The sequence below is a fragment of the Aulonocara stuartgranti genome (genome assembly GCF_965226115.1).
Source record: "Aulonocara stuartgranti genome assembly, chromosome: 15".
NCBI classification, from domain to species: Eukaryota; Metazoa; Chordata; class Actinopteri; order Cichliformes; family Cichlidae; genus Aulonocara; species Aulonocara stuartgranti.
This window is the reverse complement of record NC_138951.1, coordinates 19,690,759-19,712,556: the sequence shown is the minus strand read 5'-3', so window position 1 is coordinate 19,712,556 and position 21,798 is coordinate 19,690,759. Positions and strand designations below refer to the sequence as shown.

Here is a 21,798-nt window from a genome sequence, read left to right as displayed (position 1 = left end):
GGGTGCAGTGTAAAGTGTAATAGGATGGCTTTAGTGTTTTGTTTTTTTTAAATTGTAGTATGAACTTTTCAAAATGCAGCAAGATATTTAAAAAAAAAAAAACAGGTTTTTTTTTATTATAAAAATAGACTATATCGGATTCATATCAGTATCTGCAGATATACAAATTTATGATATCGGTATTGGTATCGGACATAAAAAAGTGGTATCGTGCCATCTCTAGTTATTACACACATGTGTGGGCATAACTACTTGATGACCTGAGGGGTCATCTTAGGTTAAAGATACCAAACAGGTCAGAGATGTACTGTGAGGGAGCAAACCACTGAGATCTTTATAAACTAATAGAATGATTTTAAAACTAATTCTATATATAAACCTGAAAGCTAACAAAGTGACTTTTATACTGGGTTAAAGTAGTGTCACTGTCCAAGAATGTTGACGAGGTTTCTGACTTGGCATTGACAGTGACCCTGGGGGATTCATGGGTGGTGAGTGCTCACAGCAATGAACGATGGAGGGATGGACCAGCATGCAGCAGGTCAGGTCACATTCCTGACCTGTTACGGCTTCTTATAGCTTGGAAACTGCAGAATCTTCCTCTGATAAAATGTTTTTTTGATCAATCTGACATAAGGTTTTATGCTCGTGCTTGCAAATGTATACAAGCGAGTGGTCAGACAGTGATCCCAATGAAGGAGGAATCTGAGAAGAACAAGGACAAGACCTTGGGAGGGACAGCAGGACAATTAATTTAAGATGTACTTTTATGAGTGGAATGGTTGATCTTTTTGACTGCTCATTGTACTGTACATTTACTGTGTGTCGTCTGACACCCTCAACATGAAATGTGCGCTCTATTGCAGGTTATGGACAGATTTAAAAGTGTCCAAAAATCACACTTAATTGCTCATTAGAGTTAACTGACTGTTATATAGGCAGTAGTTAACGAACGAATGAGAAAGCAATCTTCAGACGGCCTTTGTCTCTTGCTAGTGGAATATATCGCCAGAGTACCACTTTAAAGTACAAACGAGGCAATCAAAAGTTTTAAAGTACTTTCTAAAGAGCAGACTGTTGTCTTATAATTGCCATCAGTTGACTTGTTTAAAAAAAAAACTGCAGTTAATATTGTTTTAAAGACACAAAAGTCTGTGTCCTAAGAGGTGCAGTTAGACAGTGTTTTGGAGGCAGAAGGTTGTTTGCTTTATCGTCATTCACTTTGTTAGGACATGAGGTGTGGATAATTTGATATAACCTTTTCATTAAAATGTTTTACATTCAATCTGTTTCAAAGTCAGCGGAAATCAAATCTCTGGCAATCGAATGCTGCACCGCGCCAGTAAACAACATGCTTGCTCGGTGTTCAGGTAATGAGGTTTTACGTGTTGGAAAAGCGAAACAAACAGGGTTGCATAGATATCTTAATAACTACGACCATCCCCACCACCCCCACACACACACACACACACACACACACACACACACACACACACACACACACACACACAACAGAATGTAAATTAACAAGCTGCAATATCTTAACTAGAGAGACGTGTATTAGACCAGACAACAGAACATTTATTTGGCTCATTTGTTCAGTCAGGATTTTAATTTCAGCTGCTATAATTGCTGCCTGAGCTTAAGTATGCATCTGTGATGGCAACACCCGACCCCATGGGCAATGCAAACACTGCAACTGTGGCTGTGAGTGGCATCATCAATTAGCAGCCTGAGGAAACCTGCACCCAGAAGACAATCTGCATTCAGAATAACACACACAAAGAGCAAAAGTCTAAGTTCCCAACCTTTCAGTATCCAGGCTGGGAACTTAAAAAGAAAAAAAGCACTTTTAAATGACTTCTGGAACTGCTCAGCACTCTCTTAATTCTCTCTTATTTTTGTAGGTAAAAACACATTCAGTGACTGCAAACATGGGTTAAGACTGCACACTAATTCTCAATCATTTATTTATCATACTGATGAGGATGTAAACAAACTTTCTCCAATCTTCTCTGTGTTTACAGAGAACTGTAAATACTCACCACTGTCTCTATAGTGAGCTAAGTAGTACTGCAATTTAAGAGAGTAAATTTAATAATGTTATAATGTGCCATTGCTTGAGATGTTCCAATACAAATTTTTGGCCAAGAGCTGGATGTGGCATTCAAAGTTCATTTAGATAATACTTTAGAATAAGTGTGCTAATAAGTGCTTATATGCAATTTAAGATGATGACTTTAAAGACTTGCTTCTAAAAGGACCCTGGTTTGACTGTCACCCTCTGTAAGGTGTTTGTGTTTATTGCTTTATTGTGTAGCGGTTAACAATAGGAGGAAAAGAGCAGCATAATTTTTACGTAACCAAAGTTCTTTTCTTTTGTATCCATCATCTACTACTCTGCAAATCACCTTGGGCTCACCTCAGGCTTCTTCAGAGTCATTTTGTGACCCTTAATAACCATCTACTAAAACAGTCTGTATAACATTTAGGCTCCGATGTCTTTTATGAAGTAATATTATTGTGATTGTAGAAATGCCACCGAGTACTGAAGTGCAAAGAAGAGAAAGAGATTAAGAACAAATGGAGCAATACATTTCTATAATTTAAAAGGAGAAAATAAAGTGACTTCAGAGGAGTGACTGTTCAGAGTAAGTACCGCCAGGAAGAAATGAGTTTTCAGTCTGATGAAGGACCCTGCTTCTGTGATTATTCCAGGAAGCATTGCATTTCTGTCTGAGAAAGCTTTAAAAGAACAATAAAGGCTTGCTGTGATTACATCTTCTTTAGATTTACAGGTCACAAAACAAGACATAAATGATAAGTCTGCAGTACCAGCTATATTATTTTAAATCTATTATATCCATGTTTTGTTACTGTGGATGCACACAGACAGGAGGTATATGGTTTTGAACAGTGAACAGTGAAATGAGTCCTAAAGAATCATCTAAACTGAAGCTATTTGGCTTGTTCATTTATTGTAATGACAAACAACCACTGACACAGCAGTATTTGTGTTTTGATATTTTAAGAACAGTGAATAATGAACAAGAAAGGTAAATACTTTATTGATGCTCACTTTCTATTTTGACTAAAAAGGGTTGCACAGAATATAGTTGCTATGCCAGTGTTCAGAGCTGTTAAGTGGATACTTTCATGATTAACAGGCAATATGAGCTGCTTAATGTTCCACATAATCTTAATGGTTTATTAACCGTTTGCACTTATGAGATCATTAGGTAGGATAATTAATGTAATAATTACCAAAGATTTCTATATTTTCTTAATCTTGCACTGATGTGATGAATTGATGTTAATATTCAATGTGAGTTTGGATATGCACAGAAGGTGAAATTAACAGGAATGCATTGCAGTGCACACACAGTTTTATTGCTTAGTTTAAAAAATAGAAGCATTTCAGCTGGTTGCTCTCAAAGTAAGGCTGATGTAGTTTTGATTGGAGGGCGGTATCAAATGACGTTTACTCTTTAAAGGTCTTTTATTCTGTGACACAGTCACATCTCTGTGAGATTCTTTGTAGCTCATTTTATTTCTGATTGGCCATCGCAAATAGATGCTTTTGACGAGTTCTTCTGGGTGTTTTCTCTGGATTTTAGTGTTGCTTTTACCCCCAAACTTTAATATAAAATACCAGACTAAGTGATTGGATTTCATAAGGAATTGTGAGAACTGAAAGAAAAATAGTCCAGCTGAGAAAAAAAATCATTTTTAAAAAGAAATGGATCCAAGCAACATCAAACACCTGCTGGCTGAAGAAGCTACATACTGCTACTTAATTTAGCAGGCTGCTACCTACTTGTTTAACAACAACCCATATGGAAAAGATATATATAAATCTTATAAAGTTTGTATCTGTCTTGTGTGAAACTTGTATGAAAAGCATATAAGAGTGAAAACAGATGTAAGATCCCTTGAAAAATTATATAATGAAACTTAATGAAACATAAAAGACCTTTAAAGAGTAAACGTCATTTGATACCGCCCATCCATGGGGTGTGATTACTCATGAAAGTGGCCACTTTCATGAGTAATCACATATAAGTTTTTACTATTTCTTTTCCATATGGGAAGACTAGCTGACACGAGCCAGAATAATCCTGATCAGGAAGGATCCCCACAAGACAAACTGAAGTGCTTGGAAATATATGAAGTGGCCCAATAACTTTTTTCAGGAAGAGGACTGAATATTTGTGGTTGAATGGTAGTAAAGCTATCAAGCTGATCAAGACTAAATAGGTGGAGTTATCGAAAATACAAAACAACTACAAGTGTCTAAGTGTCCCACAGTCCAAAGGGAATCATGGTGAAGATGCAAGAAGGTCCCCTAATAGCCAAACATATTCAGTAGGTAAGACGGGTGCTGAGAATCCAGTTAACTGTATGAATAAAACATAAGCCCTACTGGTTGGAATGATAACCTGGCCACAGGGGGAGACAGACACTGAGGTCGAGACATGAAAACAACTCTCAATGCACAAAGATTTCCACCCAAAGTCTAGCACCCTGAGGGTTGGAAAATGAGAGCTGAGAATTAGTGAGTGTCAGAGCACAAACGAGGGGAAACCATGAATATTTCAGGATGATTGCCCCATAAGATGAGTTGCTAGAGACAGATGTACCATGGGATGTACAATCAACAGATTGAAGAGGTGGTTGAGGTTTGGTTCTAGATTTGGACTGAAATTACCTGTTGCATGTATTTGTGGACTACTTTGAGTATTTTGAACAGACTGCCTCTCTAGAGAGCAGCTGCACACCCCCCGAAATTTAGGCTTTGGGTTGTCAGGTTGCATATAAACACATCCATCTATATTTCCTCTCTTCTTTTCTCTTGTCTGTGCACAGTCTAAGTAGAGAAGCCCAGCTCATCTTCTACCCAACCCCCTCTTCCAGCTCATCTGAGGGAACACTCAGGGGTTCCCAGGGCAGCTGAAAGACATATCTTTCCAACATGTCCAGGTTATCCCAGGGCCTCCTACTGGTAGGACAACTTATCCAGGAGGCACCTAGAAGGCATGCCAGTCTGATGCCCAACCACCTGGATGACCAAAACCCTCACCTCATCTCTGAAGGAGAAGCCAGCCAGCCTTTAGAGAAGCTTATTTTAACTGGGATCTCAGCCGGGATACTTAAAAATGTACTTTGGACGCAATTTGTCCCTGACCTGGACACAATTTGTCACTCTTTGCATTGACAGGTGTCTTGAAATTGTATGCAGTATAAAATAAATGCAAATGCATAATAAAACAGGAGGGAAACCTAAAATGTAGGAGAAGCAGGTTCATGAGTAGGCAACATGAAAATACTACTGTGAGGCAAAAAAGCCATCACAAAAAAATGGCTTTCTTCAGAGAGCCCAACTATGAACATGTGGATGAACATCACATTGGACATTTACAGAATGGAGAAAATGACAGCAGATGTGAACTACAAGAGGGACCTGTTTGTATCACGATGGAAGAAATGGATGGACTATATTAGAAAACGCAGGCCAGTTTTTGCTTATAATTTTGACTTTGTTAACTACTAGAAGACTAGAGGAAATATTAGTTATATTAAGGGAAACAAAAACACACTCCCTATATTTATTTATTTATTTATTTTTCCTTTTTCTTTTTCCTTATGTATTTTTTATTTATGTTGTTTGTTGTTTCCTGTTTTGCTTCTTTTTCTTTTCTTCTTCTTCTTTCATTCTTATTGTATGGATATTTCAGTTGTTTGAATATAGAAAAAAAGAAAAAAATATATGTACTGAAAGATAGCTGAAGTTGATGGCATTGTATAGTGATTCTAAAATGTCAATAAAAAAAAAAGAAAATACTACTGTGGTCTGCACCAAAGTAAGACTGATATCACCAATAGATGTCAGCTGGCAGAAACATATTTCCCCAAATACCACACATATGAATGGGCAGTTTCATGTCGTCTCTGAGTCAGTGGCAAACAGTCTTTCTTTTTCTGTCTGCTTTTCCACTCACCACTTCAGCATCACTGCAGTTTAACTCTAGCCAGACAGAGCATTTGTAACAAGTCATTTGCCTCTTCAAATTTTAATTTAGATGAAATAAAGATACACCCCCTAGTGAGACAGGATGAGTGTAGAGGAGAGCAAGTGTGCGTGAATGTTTTAAAAATCCTCTAGTACCGCATCTGTCTGTGTGAAATACTCCCTTTACATTGTTCCCACAGAGAGAGTCAGAGGAAAAGAAGAAAGATAAAGCCGTTGGATGCAAACCAGCATGTCCAAAACTTTTAACAGTTCAGCTCAGGACAGGAATAGTAAATTTCTCTCTTACACACACACACACACACACACATACACAAACATGCAGAGACACAAACACACAGACTGTCTCAAAGCTCGCCTTTTGCAGCAGTATCTGATGCTACAGCTCATTAGAGGAACTTCCTCAGATAAAGCTTCCATAACTGATCTTTTATTCAGAAAAACTGTCAGCGGCAGCTCATGCCGGTGTTAACATCAGAGCTATAAGGCAGAGACAAGATGGATCAAAATGCTTAATGAGTAATGACGATGAGTACTTCATGTCAGTGCCCATGTTGCTTTGGATATTAGAAGTATCTCTGAGACCGTGACGTTAGACCTTTTGTGAAAGCTCTGCAATATAAAGTTCATCCAATCCACCATGCAGAATGCATTTTAATGAACAGACTTTGTTTCAGTGAAATACAACACAGTGGGAGGATGTGTGAACATGTTCTAAAAGTGAAGTTTTTTTAAATGAATTATTTATTATATGTGAATCGGAAATGAATGATTACATTTGATGGACAACCTTTATAACACTTTACCAGATTCACAATGACAAATGTATAAACTTACATTTGTATTCCTGTGTTGAAATATATGCGGTAGCCTACGCAGGTGGCTGACGTCATTGTAAGCATTTATAGTTTATGTTTGTCTACAGTGGCTGGTAGGGGAGTTTCTATGCCACTGTGTTGAGTTTGATGTCTACTTCAAACAATAGAGAATGAAACTGAGCTGACCAGGTTGGAGTTTGAGTTTATAAATGTTTAACAACAGTTACTTTTAGTGAAATTGTTGCAACACTGAAAAAAAAGAGAATATGTCAGAACCAATCAAGTAAAGACCGGATTGGGTAGAGTTACGAAAATGAGAAAACGGCATGTTGCTATGCTGGCAGTACTGCCTATTCGGTATGAATTAGGGGCAAGCCAGATACATTTGCGCCTCATTATATATTGCAGTTTCTTTCAAAGAAGCATTACCTTTACAAAAATCAATATCTTCCAGTCAAAGGTGGTGTGGCATGGTTAGCTGTGATGTATAGTTACATTTATGGCAAAGTGCACATCAGGCTATACTGTCACTGTCAATCACGATTAATGGATTGATCCATCCATCAGTGGATCCATCACTGGTCAGCCCCGGCAGAGTTGCCTAATTCCCAAAGGTCTGGAATGGGTCTGATTTACTGATGGAAATACGAACAAAGCGCTCACTACGGCACTGGAGGGACCACAGCGAGCTATAGATCCCAAATTGCCCACAGCGTTCTTCCTCCTGGATCTGAAGTTTGACTGATGGGTGGAATCATCTGTCCATAACCCGGACATAGACTTTGCCATGGAAACCAAGTGCTGAAGTCTGTGACTTAATGTTGGACTTGATGAGCCCAGCTCTGTTGGGGGTGGACATTAAAGATCTTTGCAGACTGGGGCCTGTGGAGGTCATTCCAAATGCAATCTCACTATATATTTGGATACTCGAAGCCTGTCTAGCAACCTTCCCTACCACCAGGGGATTAGCAGCTCTGCTCTTCTCTTCACCTGAGACATATGGCCACAGATCTAATGGTATGATTACAAAAACAAACCAGGGACCTGTCAAAGCTCTTTATTATGTTTGCTGAAAAAAGTGAAAAGATAACTTTGCATTCTTAAAAACCTTCTTTACCTCAAATAGTTTTCAATAATGTGTTTAAAGTCTCTGCAGTCTCAAGAATCATCAAACACTGTGATGAATCTCTCGCGAGGAACGTTCCTAGGAAAGTAAGGCCAAGAGTTCACTCTACTGCAGAGCATCAGTTCATTAGAGTTACCCAACCTCAGAAATCGCCAATTAACAGCACATCAGATTAGAGCCCACATCAATGATTCCCAGAGTTCAAATAGCAAACACATCTCATCATTAAGTTTTGGAAGAAGAATTTGGCCCTCAAACTGCTACAAATAAACCAATACTAGTGAAAGAGACCAACAAGAATCAAAGTGTTTAAGCTAAGAAACACAAGACAAAGATCATTTTTTATAAATATTAATATACATATGAAGCAGAGTGAGAGAATACCGAAAGTGAAAAGAAAGTCTTTATCAAAGCAAAAAATGGTAAATGGTAAATGGCCTGTATTTATATAGCGCTTTACTAGTCCCTAAGGACCCCAAAGCGCTTTACATATCCAGTCATTCACACACACATTCACACACTGGTGATGGCAAGCTACATTGTAGCCACAGCCACCGTGGGGCGCACTGACAGAGGCGAGGCTGTCGGACACTGGCGCCACCGGGCCCTCTGACCACCACCAGTAGGCAGCGGGTGAAGTGTCTTGCCCAAGGACACAACGACCGAGACTGTTGGAGCCGGGGCTCGAACCGGCAACCTTCCGATTACAAGGCGAACTCCCAACTCTTGAGCCACGATCGCCCGAAAGAACTTCCTACATGAATTCAAATGTACTTGATTTTTCTGATTAGATGGAACAAAGTAGCAGGTAAGTGTATTTACCTGCAGAGGTGTTCGAGGTTTCACAGAACACAGATTTTTGAGGGAAAACTACAGAAAACTGGATACTTGTTCCTCTTTGACATACCTACATATAGTAATTAACAAGGCTACCATAGAGATTTAAGGTGAATCTGAGTATGTTCTGTTAGTAAAATATTGCATGTATATTGTAGTTCTGACTCCATCTTACTTTGAGGAAGATCTGTAGCTCCTGGGACTGTGTGTGCTGCAGGATGTCTGGTTGCAAGTGCTTAAATATGGCCACACACATGTAAACCTGGTAGTCAGGACCCATCACCACACAGGTGCAAATATAGTGGCAGATCTCTGTCCAGTCCAGGTAGTTCCAGAAACACTGAGTCAGCCAATGGAGGCACATCTGTAGTGGGAAAAAAAAGAGAAAAAACAAACGTTATTAGGATTTCAAGCTGACAAATCGCGAACCCCACATGTAATTAAAAGTGTTCTGCTCTACAACAACAGCAAACTATGAGTTTGGCAGCTATTGTAACTACATAAAAAAAGAAATATGTTACTCAGACATCTCATCCTTAATATCTTTTCAGCTTTTCTTTAATTAGTTTTGTCGATCAAATATTTAAAAACAAACCAACTTAACACATAACTTTGCACAGTATCTCGTTTCTGAACCGAGCTTGTTCAAGCATTTAATTAAACTGGTATAAATCCACCAGACAATTAAATGTAAATAAGGAGAACATAAATGATAAGCAAACACAGAAAAATATTTACATGTAGTTACAAAACCATGGAAGCACAAATGATAAATATTAAGTCATGTTTATCTGAAATGGCACCCATCTACTACAATTATCTAAAGTTATCTGTTTCATACTATATATGTGCGTTTGTGAGATCTGAATATCATCATTGGGAACTAACTAGTCTTTGTTCGTATTGCAGGTTATTTCTCTCTTTTTGCCTTGCAATGAAACAAAAGGTATGTTAATATAAACACATGGATACAAGATGTAGCTCAATAACTACAAAAAGGCACTTGTGCTAGGCAATTCAGCACATCCATGTCTAATAAACAACAGCTTCTACTACATTTACTATAAAGCTGAAAACCTGTTTAAATTTCTATTTACACACAAAGTGAAAAAAAAAGGTTGATAATCTCTTAAAATACACATTTGCATGGTTGGGTTTATGGACAATGAGTTTACATTTCTTGTGCAAGTGTCTAAATGTATTTCATTTGCTCAGCTTTCTGAGTCTTCCAGGAAACATGTTTACTTTGAGAGTGAAAAAATATTCACAAACTCTCTGCAGACATTAATACTGAGGTTGCATTATGGGACAAAGAGACATGGAGATGCATGCTAATGTTTACTTCTCCAGTTGATGACTGAGTTAAAATTAGTGACCTTAATGCAGTGGTTCATGATGGGATTCCCACCTGATCTCAGTGAAAAGAACACAGAGTTCTACATCATCTTTAGAAAAGAGCGTGTTTACCAACTGATGACATAGGCCGAATGTTAATTTTAAAAAGTTAGATATATTTACAGCAGTGTATTTTTCCAAATCTTAACAGAGTCCCTAAATTCAGTAAATATATACTGAACAACAGCAGCACGGTGGTGCTGTGGTTAGCATTGTTGCTTCACAGCAAGAAGGTTCTGGGTACGAATCCAGCATTTGTCCAGGGCCCATCTGTGCTGATTGAATGTGAGTGCAAATGGTTGTCTGTGTTAGCCCTGTGACAGACTGGCAACCTATCCAGGGTGTACCCCTCCTCTCACCGCTCTGGGATAGGCTCCATTCAACATTATAACTACTAAGATTGAAAAACTGAGGCATTATGGAATAGCGGTTACTCAATTATGCTAATCACTATTTTTGTCAGTTTTGAGGGAAAACAAATCATGCATCTATTTAAAAAGAGGAAAAAAAGGAATTGGGAAATTTAAGTGTAATTCAACTGAAAATTAAAAAAGCTTTTCCCCACCATAGGAGAACTTGGAAAGTAGCCACAGATGTGTTGACATGGGATAAACCCCCAGACACAGAAAATGTAAGAAATTAAACAAATAGCACCTCTGTTCCAGTCAGTACTTGCTCACTGTCTATCATCTGTCTATCATCATTTTAGCTTTTTGGATGAAGCAAAGACACACAACTGTAAAGAAGAGCAGTGCACTGGATTTATATTAAAAATCAAATTGCAGAACCATGTAGGGAAAAAAAAAAGCAAATAATAATTATTATTTTCATTATTACCTAATCACTAATAACGGGCCTGTCTGGTAGTTTTTGCTAATTTTTTAAAATTCAAGTGGGAAAACAGGTAAAACAATTGCTATTTTTCCCAGGATTAGATGTTCGAGCAAATTCACCCATGCAATTAGTGCAATGCTCATGCAATGCAAAAAAAGAAACTGACTTTGCAGGCCTCAGTTAACTTGAAGAATATTAAACTTTATGCCTGCAAATCCTGAGCATGACAATATACCTCTGCAATGATGTAAAGTCAGGATTCCTTCAGGTCTTTGCTAGTAAAGGTGGTTCTGCAAGCTACTGAATCATGGGGTGTAGTTAGTTTTTCACATGACTACAAAGAGTCCACATGACTTTACATATCCTCAACTCATAAACCTTAATCTCAGCTCTGCTGTGCTTGAATACAACTGGGATATTGTTAGCAGCCTTTAGCCTTACTGAACTAGACATCCTCACTGTGTATCCAGTTTCACAAACTGTGCAATAATTAGCCACTATGTTCACAAACAACATAACTCTGCTCAAGCGTATAGAAATGCATAACCTATGCCCCATAAACCAGATTACAATTGTTCCCTCCTCCACTAAACTCTAATCAAAACACTGACACTCTAATTTGTGTGTTGTAATAACAACAAGGAATGATTGGCTCCATGCTGCCCTTACACACTCTTGTGGAAAACAAGTAAACAGACAAATACAGTGTTCTTACTGCGACTGTAAATCTATCCAAGGTTTTCCAAGTGCATCTTATTTCCTTTTAGCCCAAACTCGAGAGCATAAGGTGAATGTAAATCTATTTATTTATTCATTTATTTTAACCTTTCTTCTCCCAAATATCTGAACTGACAACTACAAGTGAGGCCACAGAGTCAGAAACACCCCAACCAAAAGTAAGCATTGCAAATATCTGCTAACAGGGGTCTCCATTCAGTGATGCACAGAAGACCTTGAATAGTGTTGCAATTCTGTTTTACCATCTTTAGGATCAATGTTTTGGTTTGAATGCCCTTAACATCACTGCTCTGAATGAGTTTTCATGAATTTGTTGTTTAATTTTATTGTTACAACGAGATTTTAAAAGTAGCAGGTAAAATGTCAACATTGTATCCGCCTCGCAAACTGGTAGATACCAAAACCGAGAAACAGAGAGATGAGAACAACTACTTCAAATTCTTGAGGGAAACAGGAATGTGATCCAATTAATCCGGCTCTGTGTCTTACATTCACCTAACATTTTATGTCAATGTTGTGTTTATGGCTTCTTTTTTCTGCACTCCATCTACAGTGGAGTGTTTCAGCTAACTTGTCTTCTAAAACCTCTAGCCTTTATGGGAAAACATTGTTAAGTATTTGGGGTCATGTTTCTGTAAGTGTTTGGGGAATAATTCTACCTTTAGCTCAATTTTTGGGTGTCAACTAACTCCAGAGGTGATACCTGGAGGAGCAAGCGCCATTCTGCTCACCAGGGTGTGGATAACTGTGCCTGTTTTCTGCCTTATAGTTATAAAGTTCTGTGAAACTGAGGAGAGCTTCAGATTCATGTCACAACTTTCTGTAGTTTTGCTGCACATGATTTTCACTCTGCAGAATGACCTTAGAAGATGTTTTTTATTTTTCATTTTTAAAATTGAAGACACTTACTAATGCTTTGTTTCATGATACCTGTCACAAACACTCCCGATTCAAACGTTAAAACCTTCTGCAGATGGATTTTGAATGACTTCTGTGTCCACGTTCACACACAGACATTTGAATACACCCTTTACTGTATGATCGTCAGAGGCTTTTAATGCTTCATTTGCCACTGCTGCTTTGTCAGGATTTTAAAGTTCAAACTTTTGAAATAGAGTTTTCCATTTTTCACTGAAGAACAGGAGCCCATTATTGCCTTGAACAGCAAAGAGACCAGCTGAATGTTAACGCATTACTCCACCCCGGAGACGACGGATTCAGATCTTTGATGCAAATGTGGCGACTTTTATAAGCACGCGTTCATTGTGTGAGCCTTCACTGTCAACTGGAGACACGCGGAAGACGAGATCAAACATGAGAGCGTTCAAGGTGAAAATGCTTTTCGTACCTCGTTGTTTGCGTTAGAGAAAAGCAGCATGGAGGAGAAGAGTTCTAACTTTTCAACTGCTCTGGTATTTAAAAACAAAGGGAAAAGGTTTCAATGTCAAAGCTGTATTGTGGTATTTTAAATTCGACTTAAGTCAAAGCAAAATGAAAAAGGAGGTCAATTACAGGGCAAGAACAAGTATGGTTATGAAAGGTTTTGCAACCTGATTTATTAAATATATACAGCATCCAAAAAACTTAACAGACTGTTGTCTGTCTTGCTGTAGATAGTTGCAGTCTAGCTGAAACTGAACATTTCTGTTCCAAATTCAGTTTCTTTTATTCCTTCCATTAATATTCATGATTATCCTTTGTTGATCTAAGAAAACCAAGGTTATTACTCCAAGATACCAAACTATTCCTTATTTGAAAACTAAAAGACTGCAGCCAAGTAAATATTATCTTCACAGACTTCATTAGCCTGACTTTAACTTTCTGTGACTCCTAATGATGTGAGTCTGTGTTCACATTATCACTTCAGTTGGTTACATAGTGTGTTTGGTTTCAGCAGTGTCATGGTCCTGGGCCATGTGGGCCCAGTATTCTTAGTTTCCATGTATTTTTGTATTTCGTTCCTTATTTAGACCGTGTTTTCTGAGTTGCCCTGTTGTGTGGTTCCCTAAGTGTTTTCCCTTCATGGCTTTTACCCCCTGTGTGCCCCTCTGTGTATCTGTGAGCCCTCGTCTCTCCTTATGTTTTATTCCATGTTTCCCCTGCCCTTTATGTCTAAGTTCTCCCCGTGCTCTCTCCCCCCTGTGTGCCCTCTATATATTTATGAGCCCTCGTCTCCCTTTGTGGTTGTTTCATGTTTCCCCAGCCTGTTATGTCTGTGTTTTCCCCGTGCTCTCTCTCCTCCTGTCTGAACCTCTGTGCCTGTACCCGTCAGTGTTATGTTCACTCCGCCCTGTCTCGTTATGGTTATCTGTGTCACCTGTGTTCCCCGTGTGTTCCCACTTTCCTCGTTAACCCTCTGTGTATTTCTGTCTGCGTCTTCCTCTGTTCGGTGTCGCGTTCTCCCTCATGCCGTGTGTGGTTCTCCCCGTGTCTTCCAGTATATGTTACTTTAGCTTTTCCCAGTTTAGTGTAGTTTTGTATTGCTTTTTGTATCATCGTTATTGTTTATCACTTATCAGCAATAAAGCTGCATTTTGAGTTTATCCCCCGTGTGTGTGAGTTTGCAATTTGGGTCCTCATCCTGCCTGCCACACGGCCGAAACATGACAGAAGAACGCGACCATTACATGGACCCAGCAAACCGCTCTCAGCTGTATGAGCGCCAGGAGGCAGCCCTCGCCCAGCTGGAGGAGGAGCTCCGCTGGAAGCCGTGGCGCGCTCCGGATTATGAGCACTTATTCCGCGGAACTCGGCTGGCTTTTGGAGGTCCCCGAAGTTGCCAAAATCCTCCGCCTGTTGCCCCGCTCGCACCCAAGCCTCGGCCGCTTCGGGTGGGAGTGCTCCGTTTTTCTTCGGATGCTCACGCTCCAGCCTCTGCATTGCCGTCCCGCACGTCAGAGGCTCAGCTGTATGCCCCGTCAGCTTTCTCACCTCAGAGGAGGCGACGCTCACGCCGCCGTCACTTTTCATTTGCTGAGCAACTCCCGGTGGTGAGTTATAATGACTGCCTTTCACACATCCCACCTGAAGCCGTAACTGAAAAGGACAATAAATTCACCCCAGACACGGTTGGAGTCTCCCTTTTGGATGATGACATAGACTGGGAGAAGTTTTTTCATTTTGCTCCCTCTGAACAGGGAGAAATCACAAACAATAAGCACTCGCCAAAGGCTGTAAATGCTGTTAAAGGGAAAACCGTGAACCACTCTACCAGGTCAAACACACTCAGTTCCGGTTCCGTCTGTTCGGGTTTTGTCAGGTCCGGTTCAGTCATCCCCAAGTCAGCTCACTCTACAACTGTCAACCCAAGGATTTCAAAAACTATTAAAACAAGGACTGCTAATACTAAGACTGCAAAACATGAAGTGGACGGCGGGTTCATTTTTGATAGATCTGTTTTTGTCGACCCTGAGCCTGCTGTTTCTAAGACTGTTTTTTCTGAGCCTGCTCCTTTTCCTGCTCGTGTTTCTCCTCCCGGGGCAGCTCGGGCCCAGCGTACCTCTGCACCCGTACCAGTTCCTCGGGTGGGGGAGGCTGAGGCCCAGTTGGTCCCCGCTCTGGTTTCCAGGCCGGCTGAGGCTCTGTCCCTTTCTGCACCCGTACCAGCTCCTCGGGTGGGAAGGGCAGTTGCCCAGCCGTTGCCGGTGCCTGTTCCGGTCCCCAGGGTGAGGTCAGCCAGGATACAGCCCGTCTCCGCACCCGTACCTACTCCTCGGGTGGGAGTGGCTAGTGTCCGGCATGTGCCTACACCCGTCCCTATTTCTACTGAGGGCTCAGGAGAATTCAGTCTACAACCCACACCGCCATCGCCACTGCATGCCTTTCAGTCAGTAGTTCGGTCGTTAGCTCTGTTAGCAGCCCGGCCCGTAGCTGACATTCCTGTGCTTCCGTTAGCGCAGCCCTTCACAGTTCAGTTAGCTCCCTCGCAGCCACCCTCAGTTCAGTTAGCTCCCTCGCAGCCACCCTCAGTTCAGTTAGCTCCCTCGCAGCCACCCTCAGTTCAGTTAGCTCCCTCGCAGCCACCCTCAGTTCAGTTAGCTCCCTCGCAGCCACCCTCAGTTCAGTTAGCTCCCTCGCAGCCACCCTCAGTTCAGTTAGCTCCCTCGCAGCCACCCTCAGTTCAGTTAGCTCCCTCGCAGCCACCCTCAGTTCAGTCTCCAGTGTCACCCCCAGTTCAGTCTCCAGTAGCTCCAGTGCCGCCCCCAGCGCAGGCCCCAGTAGCTCCAGTGCCGCCTGTAGCGCAGGCTCCAGTAGCTCCTGTAGCCCAGTCCCCGATGGCGGTGCGGTCCGCTGGTCAGCTTGGCATTCGGCCGGGGGTCTCAGGTCTCTCTGGCTCTGCATCGGCTCCTGCTGGGAGCTCGGATGAGCTCATCCAGGACTCCGCGGCTCCCACGCCGCCTTCTACCTCGTCAGCTGGAGGGTCCGAGGGGCCCGTTCAGCCTCCTGTCTCCGCTGGAGGGTCCGAGGGGCCCGTTCAGCCTCCTGTCTCCGCTGGAGGGTCCGAGGGGCCCGTTCAGCCTCCTGTCTCCGCTGGAGGGTCCGAGGGGCCCGTTCAGCCTCCTGTCTCCGCTGGAGGGTCCGAGGGGCCCGTTCAGCAACCTTCCTCGTCAGCTGGGGGTTCGAGAGAACCGCACCAGCCTCATGCCACGTCAGCTGGAGGGTCCGAGGGGCCCGTTCAGCCTCCTGTCTCAGCTGGAGGGCCCGAGGAGCCCGTCCAGCACCATGCCACACCAGCTGGAGGGCCCGAGGAGCCCATCCAGCCACCTTCTGCTACGCCTGGTCCAGCCTGTGCTTCGTCAGCTGCAGCAGCCTCAGAGCCTTCGTCAGCTGCAGCAGCCTCAGAGCCTTCGTCAGCTGCAGCAGCCTCAGAGCCTTCGCCAGCTGCAGCAGCCTCAGAGCCTTCGTCAGCTGCAGCAGCCTCAGAGCCTTCGTCAGCTGCAGCAGCCTCAGAGCCTTCGTCAGCTGCAGCAGCCTCAGAGCCTTCGTCAGCTGCAGCAGCCTCAGAGCCTTCGCCAGCTGCAGCAGCCTCAGAGCCTTCGCCAGCTGCAGCAGCCTCCGAGCCTTCGCCAGCTGCAGCAGCCTCCGAGCCTTCGCCAGCTGCAGCAGCCTCCGAGCCTTCGCCAGCTGCAGCAGCCTCCGAGCCTTCGCCAGCTGCAGCAGCCTCCGAGCCTTCGCCAGCTGCAGCAGCCTCCGAGCCTTCGCCAGCTGCAGCAGCCTCCGAGCCTTCGCCAGCTGCAGCAGCCTCCGAGCCTTCGCCAGCTGCAGCAGCCTCCGAGCCTTCGTCAGCTGCAGCAGCCTCCGAGCCTTCGTCAGCTGCAGCAGCCTCAGAGCCTTCGTCAGCTGCAGCAGCCTCAGAGCCTTCGTCAGCTGCAGCAGCCTCAGAGCCTTCGTCAGCTGCAGCAGCCTCAGAGCCTTCGTCAGCTGCAGCAGCCTCAGAGCCTTCGTCAGCTGCAGCAGCCTCAGAGCCTTCGTCAGCTGCAGCAGCCTCAGAGCCTTCGTCAGCTGCAGCAGCCTCAGAGCCTTCGTCAGCTGCAGCAGCCTCAGAGCCTTCGTCAGCTGCAGCAGCCTCAGAGCCTTCAGCCTGTGCTTCGTCTGGTCCTGTGCCCACCGGGCCATGGCCAGCACGCCTGACACTGGAGAGCCGCCGCCGCTGCCTTCCGCGCGGCCGGCCCCCTGAACTGCTCCGTCGTCTCCTCCGCCGCCGCCGCTGCCTTCCGCGCGGCCGGCCCCCTGAACTGCTCCGTCGTCTCCTCCGCCGCCGCCGCTGCCTTCCGCGCGGCCGGCCCCCTGAACTGCTCCGTCGTCTCCTTCGCCGCCGCCGCTGCCTTCCGCGCGGCCGGCCTCCGGACCAGCTCTGCCACCTGTGCTACCCGCCTGGTCGGCCCCCCGACCGTGTGACCCGTGAACTCTTGTGCCTGTGGGCTCTGGGTCGGCCCCCTGAACTTTATTTTGACTATGGTCATGTGCTCCTGTGTTTTCTGTTGTTTGTTTTGTTTCCCGTTCTGGTCCCTCCGTCCTGGTCCCCCGCCTCCCGCCCTGGGTGGGTTGTTTTCTGTTTTTGTTTTTGTTTCTCGGGTTTGGGCTGTCGGGAGCCAGCCCTTTAGGGGGGGGTGATGTCATGGTCCTGGGCCATGTGGGCCCAGTATTCTTAGTTTCCATGTATTTTTGTATTTCGTTCCTTATTTAGACCGTGTTTTCTGAGTTGCCCTGTTGTGTGGTTCCCTAAGTGTTTTCCCTTCATGGCTTTTACCCCCTGTGTGCCCCTCTGTGTATCTGTGAGCCCTCGTCTCTCCTTATGTTTTATTCCATGTTTCCCCTGCCCTTTATGTCTAAGTTCTCCCCGTGCTCTCTCCCCCCTGTGTGCCCTCTATATATTTATGAGCCCTCGTCTCCCTTTGTGGTTGTTTCATGTTTCCCCAGCCTGTTATGTCTGTGTTTTCCCCGTGCTCTCTCTCCTCCTGTCTGAACCTCTGTGCCTGTACCCGTCAGTGTTATGTTCACTCCGCCCTGTCTCGTTATGGTTATCTGTGTCACCTGTGTTCCCCGTGTGTTCCCACTTTCCTCGTTAACCCTCTGTGTATTTCTGTCTGCGTCTTCCTCTGTTCGGTGTCGCGTTCTCCCTCATGCCGTGTGTGGTTCTCCCCGTGTCTTCCAGTATATGTTACTTTAGCTTTTCCCAGTTTAGTGTAGTTTTGTATTGCTTTTTGTATCATCGTTATTGTTTATCACTTATCAGCAATAAAGCTGCATTTTGAGTTTATCCCCCGTGTGTGTGAGTTTGCAATTTGGGTCCTCATCCTGCCTGCCACACGGCCGAAACATGACAAGCAGCAGTTTTTAAGCAAACCTTCTCTACTTTGCTGCTTGAATTTTATGACAGAAATCAGTTGTGTTCATTGGGTTTGTATGACCTTAACAATTCGCAGTGTGTATCTGATATCATTGTGGATTTTTGATAGTTACATATTTTTTTCCTTCCCAACAGGTTTGCTTGATAGGAAACCACGCAAGTGTGCAGTGCACAGCTCAGACTGTAAAAACTAATACAGTTAAATAGCTGTTAGGGGACAGAATAAAAACCAACAGAGGTGAACACAATAAACACCTAAACTAGTTTTGGAATGCTAAACATGCCACTGCTACAGTACATTTAAATTATATGGACTTCAGGTCTTAGCAGAATGCATAATACTGTTAATAAAGTGAGAGCAAGTCACAGGGAGAGTGTGCAAGATTTTGTTCCTAGTTTAAGAATATTTAATCTTTAACATTTACCCATAATACAGCAGAAAATGAGTAGAGAGCATAATTTAAAATTCATGCTTCACCAACAATGATTGAGCTGTCATATTTAGAATCCAGTGGAAACTGATCTTTTTTTGCCACTGAAACATTACATATGCATTGTGTTTTAAAACAAAAGACTGAAATTATACTAGCAATGGTTTTAGTTTTCCCCTCAAATATATCAGTTAAACCTTTAAGCTGCAAAGTTTGCAAAGTCATTCTGGTTAATGACCAGTCTGGTTTGTGTGTTTCAGAGGCTCTGAAGGCCCTAAAGCAGAATTGGCAGACATAAGCCTGCAGAGTAAGCCAATAGTGAAATCTGTAGATGGCAGATAAATAGTAGATAAATGTCCCTTTCTACCTCTATGAGGAGCAATTCTGCTTGTGATCCTATGGCACTCTACTTTTATATCACTCTAAAAATAATAAGGTGCACAAGGAGATTATCTTTATGGGGAAATTGGACAAATTTTAATCAGGTATTATGTGTGAATTTGCTAAATGTCATAAAACTATGACATTTAGTTTTAATAAAAATTAAAATCAAGAAACTGAAAACATGCTGATTTACAAATGTGCTGGATCAAACTGGGAATTTTGAAATTTGTTAATGTAGCCAGTGTTACAGATAATACCTGTGATGGGGTGAAACCAGACATCTTGAAGGCAGAGTGGACTAGAGGAACTTCAGCTTTCAGCAGCATCTCCACGTAGTGAGCTGTGCACCAGTAGACAGGAGGGATTCCTGATTCAGCCACTTCCTTAGAAAAATGGATCTGTCACAACAAAAACATCTTGATGTCATGACTTTTCTTGGTAATGATTTTGAAATAATGTTAGATCATACTTACACAACTGAGAAATATATAAAAAAAAGCAAAAACAGTATTTGCAAGCTCTAATTTTTGTATTCAATGCTGCTATGCGGAAAAAGTCTTCTTAACAATCAGAAACAGCATGCAGTGTGCACAGCCATGTGCCGGTGTGCGTGTTAACAGTGTGCATTCATGCCCACATTTCCTCCATTTGTCTCTGCCTCTTAATTATTTGTGCCCTTTTAAATTTCCGTGATATCGATGAAATCGACCACTTTGTGAAGGCCAACCGCTGCGTGAGATATTCAGCAGTTGTATCTACATCAAATGCACTGAGAGCAAAAAAACACGTTCGGTCTAATCCCATTGTGCCGTAATTGACTTTGACGACAGACGATGAGATGATAGAGGCTGGTATAATGATAGCAAAGTTAATCTCAGCACCTCAGCTCTCCTCCGCAATTTTGAATGATTGAAACTAGACTTCATTGTAAACTTCTTCCCCTCAGCTGAACTCTTTCCCTCAATTATATTTACACAAGCTTTTTATTTCATATCCTGTTTTCCTGTTTTTCTTTCCTGCTGTCTCGCAGCCTAAACCTGAAAGTCATGAAAAAGATGATTTATCTCCTTTTGTTCGTGTTTTCATTTTCAAGTTTGTTTTTTCTTTTGTTGTTGGGATTAAATGAGGACAACACAGAGACAGCCTTTCAAGCTGTTTGAAATTTGAAGGAGCAGTGTCTTGTACACAGCTCATCCAGAGTACTAGGACTGAGGGGCAGGGACAGCATGGAGTACTATGTCCAGTAAAGCCACACATGACAATGTTTTAGATGGAAATTCACCACAGGGATCACTGTAGACAAAAATATGATTCTGTAATGTTTGAACTTCACTTCTGTAGGAGGTTTTTTTCCCCAAAGATTTATTTTGGTCCTGTATTATTTTTATGATAAGATAACAGCACAGGCAGGAACGAAGGGACCGAAAGCAGGAAATGGCCTTGGACAGAACTGAACCCAGGCTCAAAGGCAACCTAAAGTAGCCTTTTAGCATACGGGTCACCCAATTAAGCCACAGACAAATGAATGCCCAGATGCAGGGGTTGCTGAGGGAATAAAAGAACAACAAAAAAAGAGTTTGTCTTATCTTACTTAACAGACGTCATTTTCCTCTCAGTTCTTGCCAAAATGTAAATATTTGTAATCATAGTGTAAGTGATTTTCCTCTTTTTTGGAAGTGGGAGGAAAAGACTATAATGCCCGTTTTACATTTACTCCAAAAGCGGCCCCAAAACTTCTTGATACCATGTCAAAGAAGTCTTGAAAAATGTGTGAATTCTTGAAAAATATATACCAAGAAAGTCAAAATGTAAAGTTTGCAGCAGTTTACATAACACAGATCTAAAACATGTTCTATCAATTAAAAAGATCTAGGCTAATAAGTCTGTGTTAGGAATTGTTAGCCACAAACATGTTTCAGCTAATAGGTGTTCCAGTGTCTGTAGCTAAATGACCTAAATGTAAAGCGCACTACAGAATCTACACAGAAATTCAAGCATAGATAGGCTCAGAGATGATAAGAGGAATAAACCTCCCTACATGTAGACATTTATGTCAAAGTGGAGGGCATGTATTGGAAGAATGCAGGAAGCCAGACAGTGATCAGGCAAATTTTCTTGTGTCGGGTTGTTTAAACAAGCTGTCTGAAGCTAACTGGCTGTTCAATTTGACTGCAGTGCTTACAGACAGTCATAATGTAAATTGTAGTTCTGAAGGCATACAGCTGTGGCCTCACCCTTCCCTACCCATACTTATCTGTCCTAAATTTAGCAAACACAACTCAGACCTGTGTTGTTGACTGGTACGAGGCTATGCTTTGTCCACACACACTTTTCTGACCCACTCCAGCAAACCAATC

General features: G+C 42.6%; 1 protein-coding gene across 3 annotated transcripts in view; it reads right to left on the bottom strand.

Annotated features, from left to right (window-relative positions):
• tbc1d32 (TBC1 domain family, member 32) overlaps nt 1–21,798 on the bottom strand; it is a 104,174-nt gene that overhangs the window by 8,811 nt on the left and 73,565 nt on the right. For all 3 annotated transcript variants that reach the window (XM_082504913.1, XM_082504912.1, XM_082504914.1), the window contains exons 32-33: nt 19,699–19,839; nt 8,985–9,173 (exon numbers count right to left, since the gene is read on the bottom strand). In XM_082504913.1, coding sequence (XP_082361039.1) covers nt 8,985–9,173; nt 19,699–19,839 — 330 coding nt within the window. The remainder of the gene's footprint in view (nt 1–8,984; nt 9,174–19,698; nt 19,840–21,798) is intronic.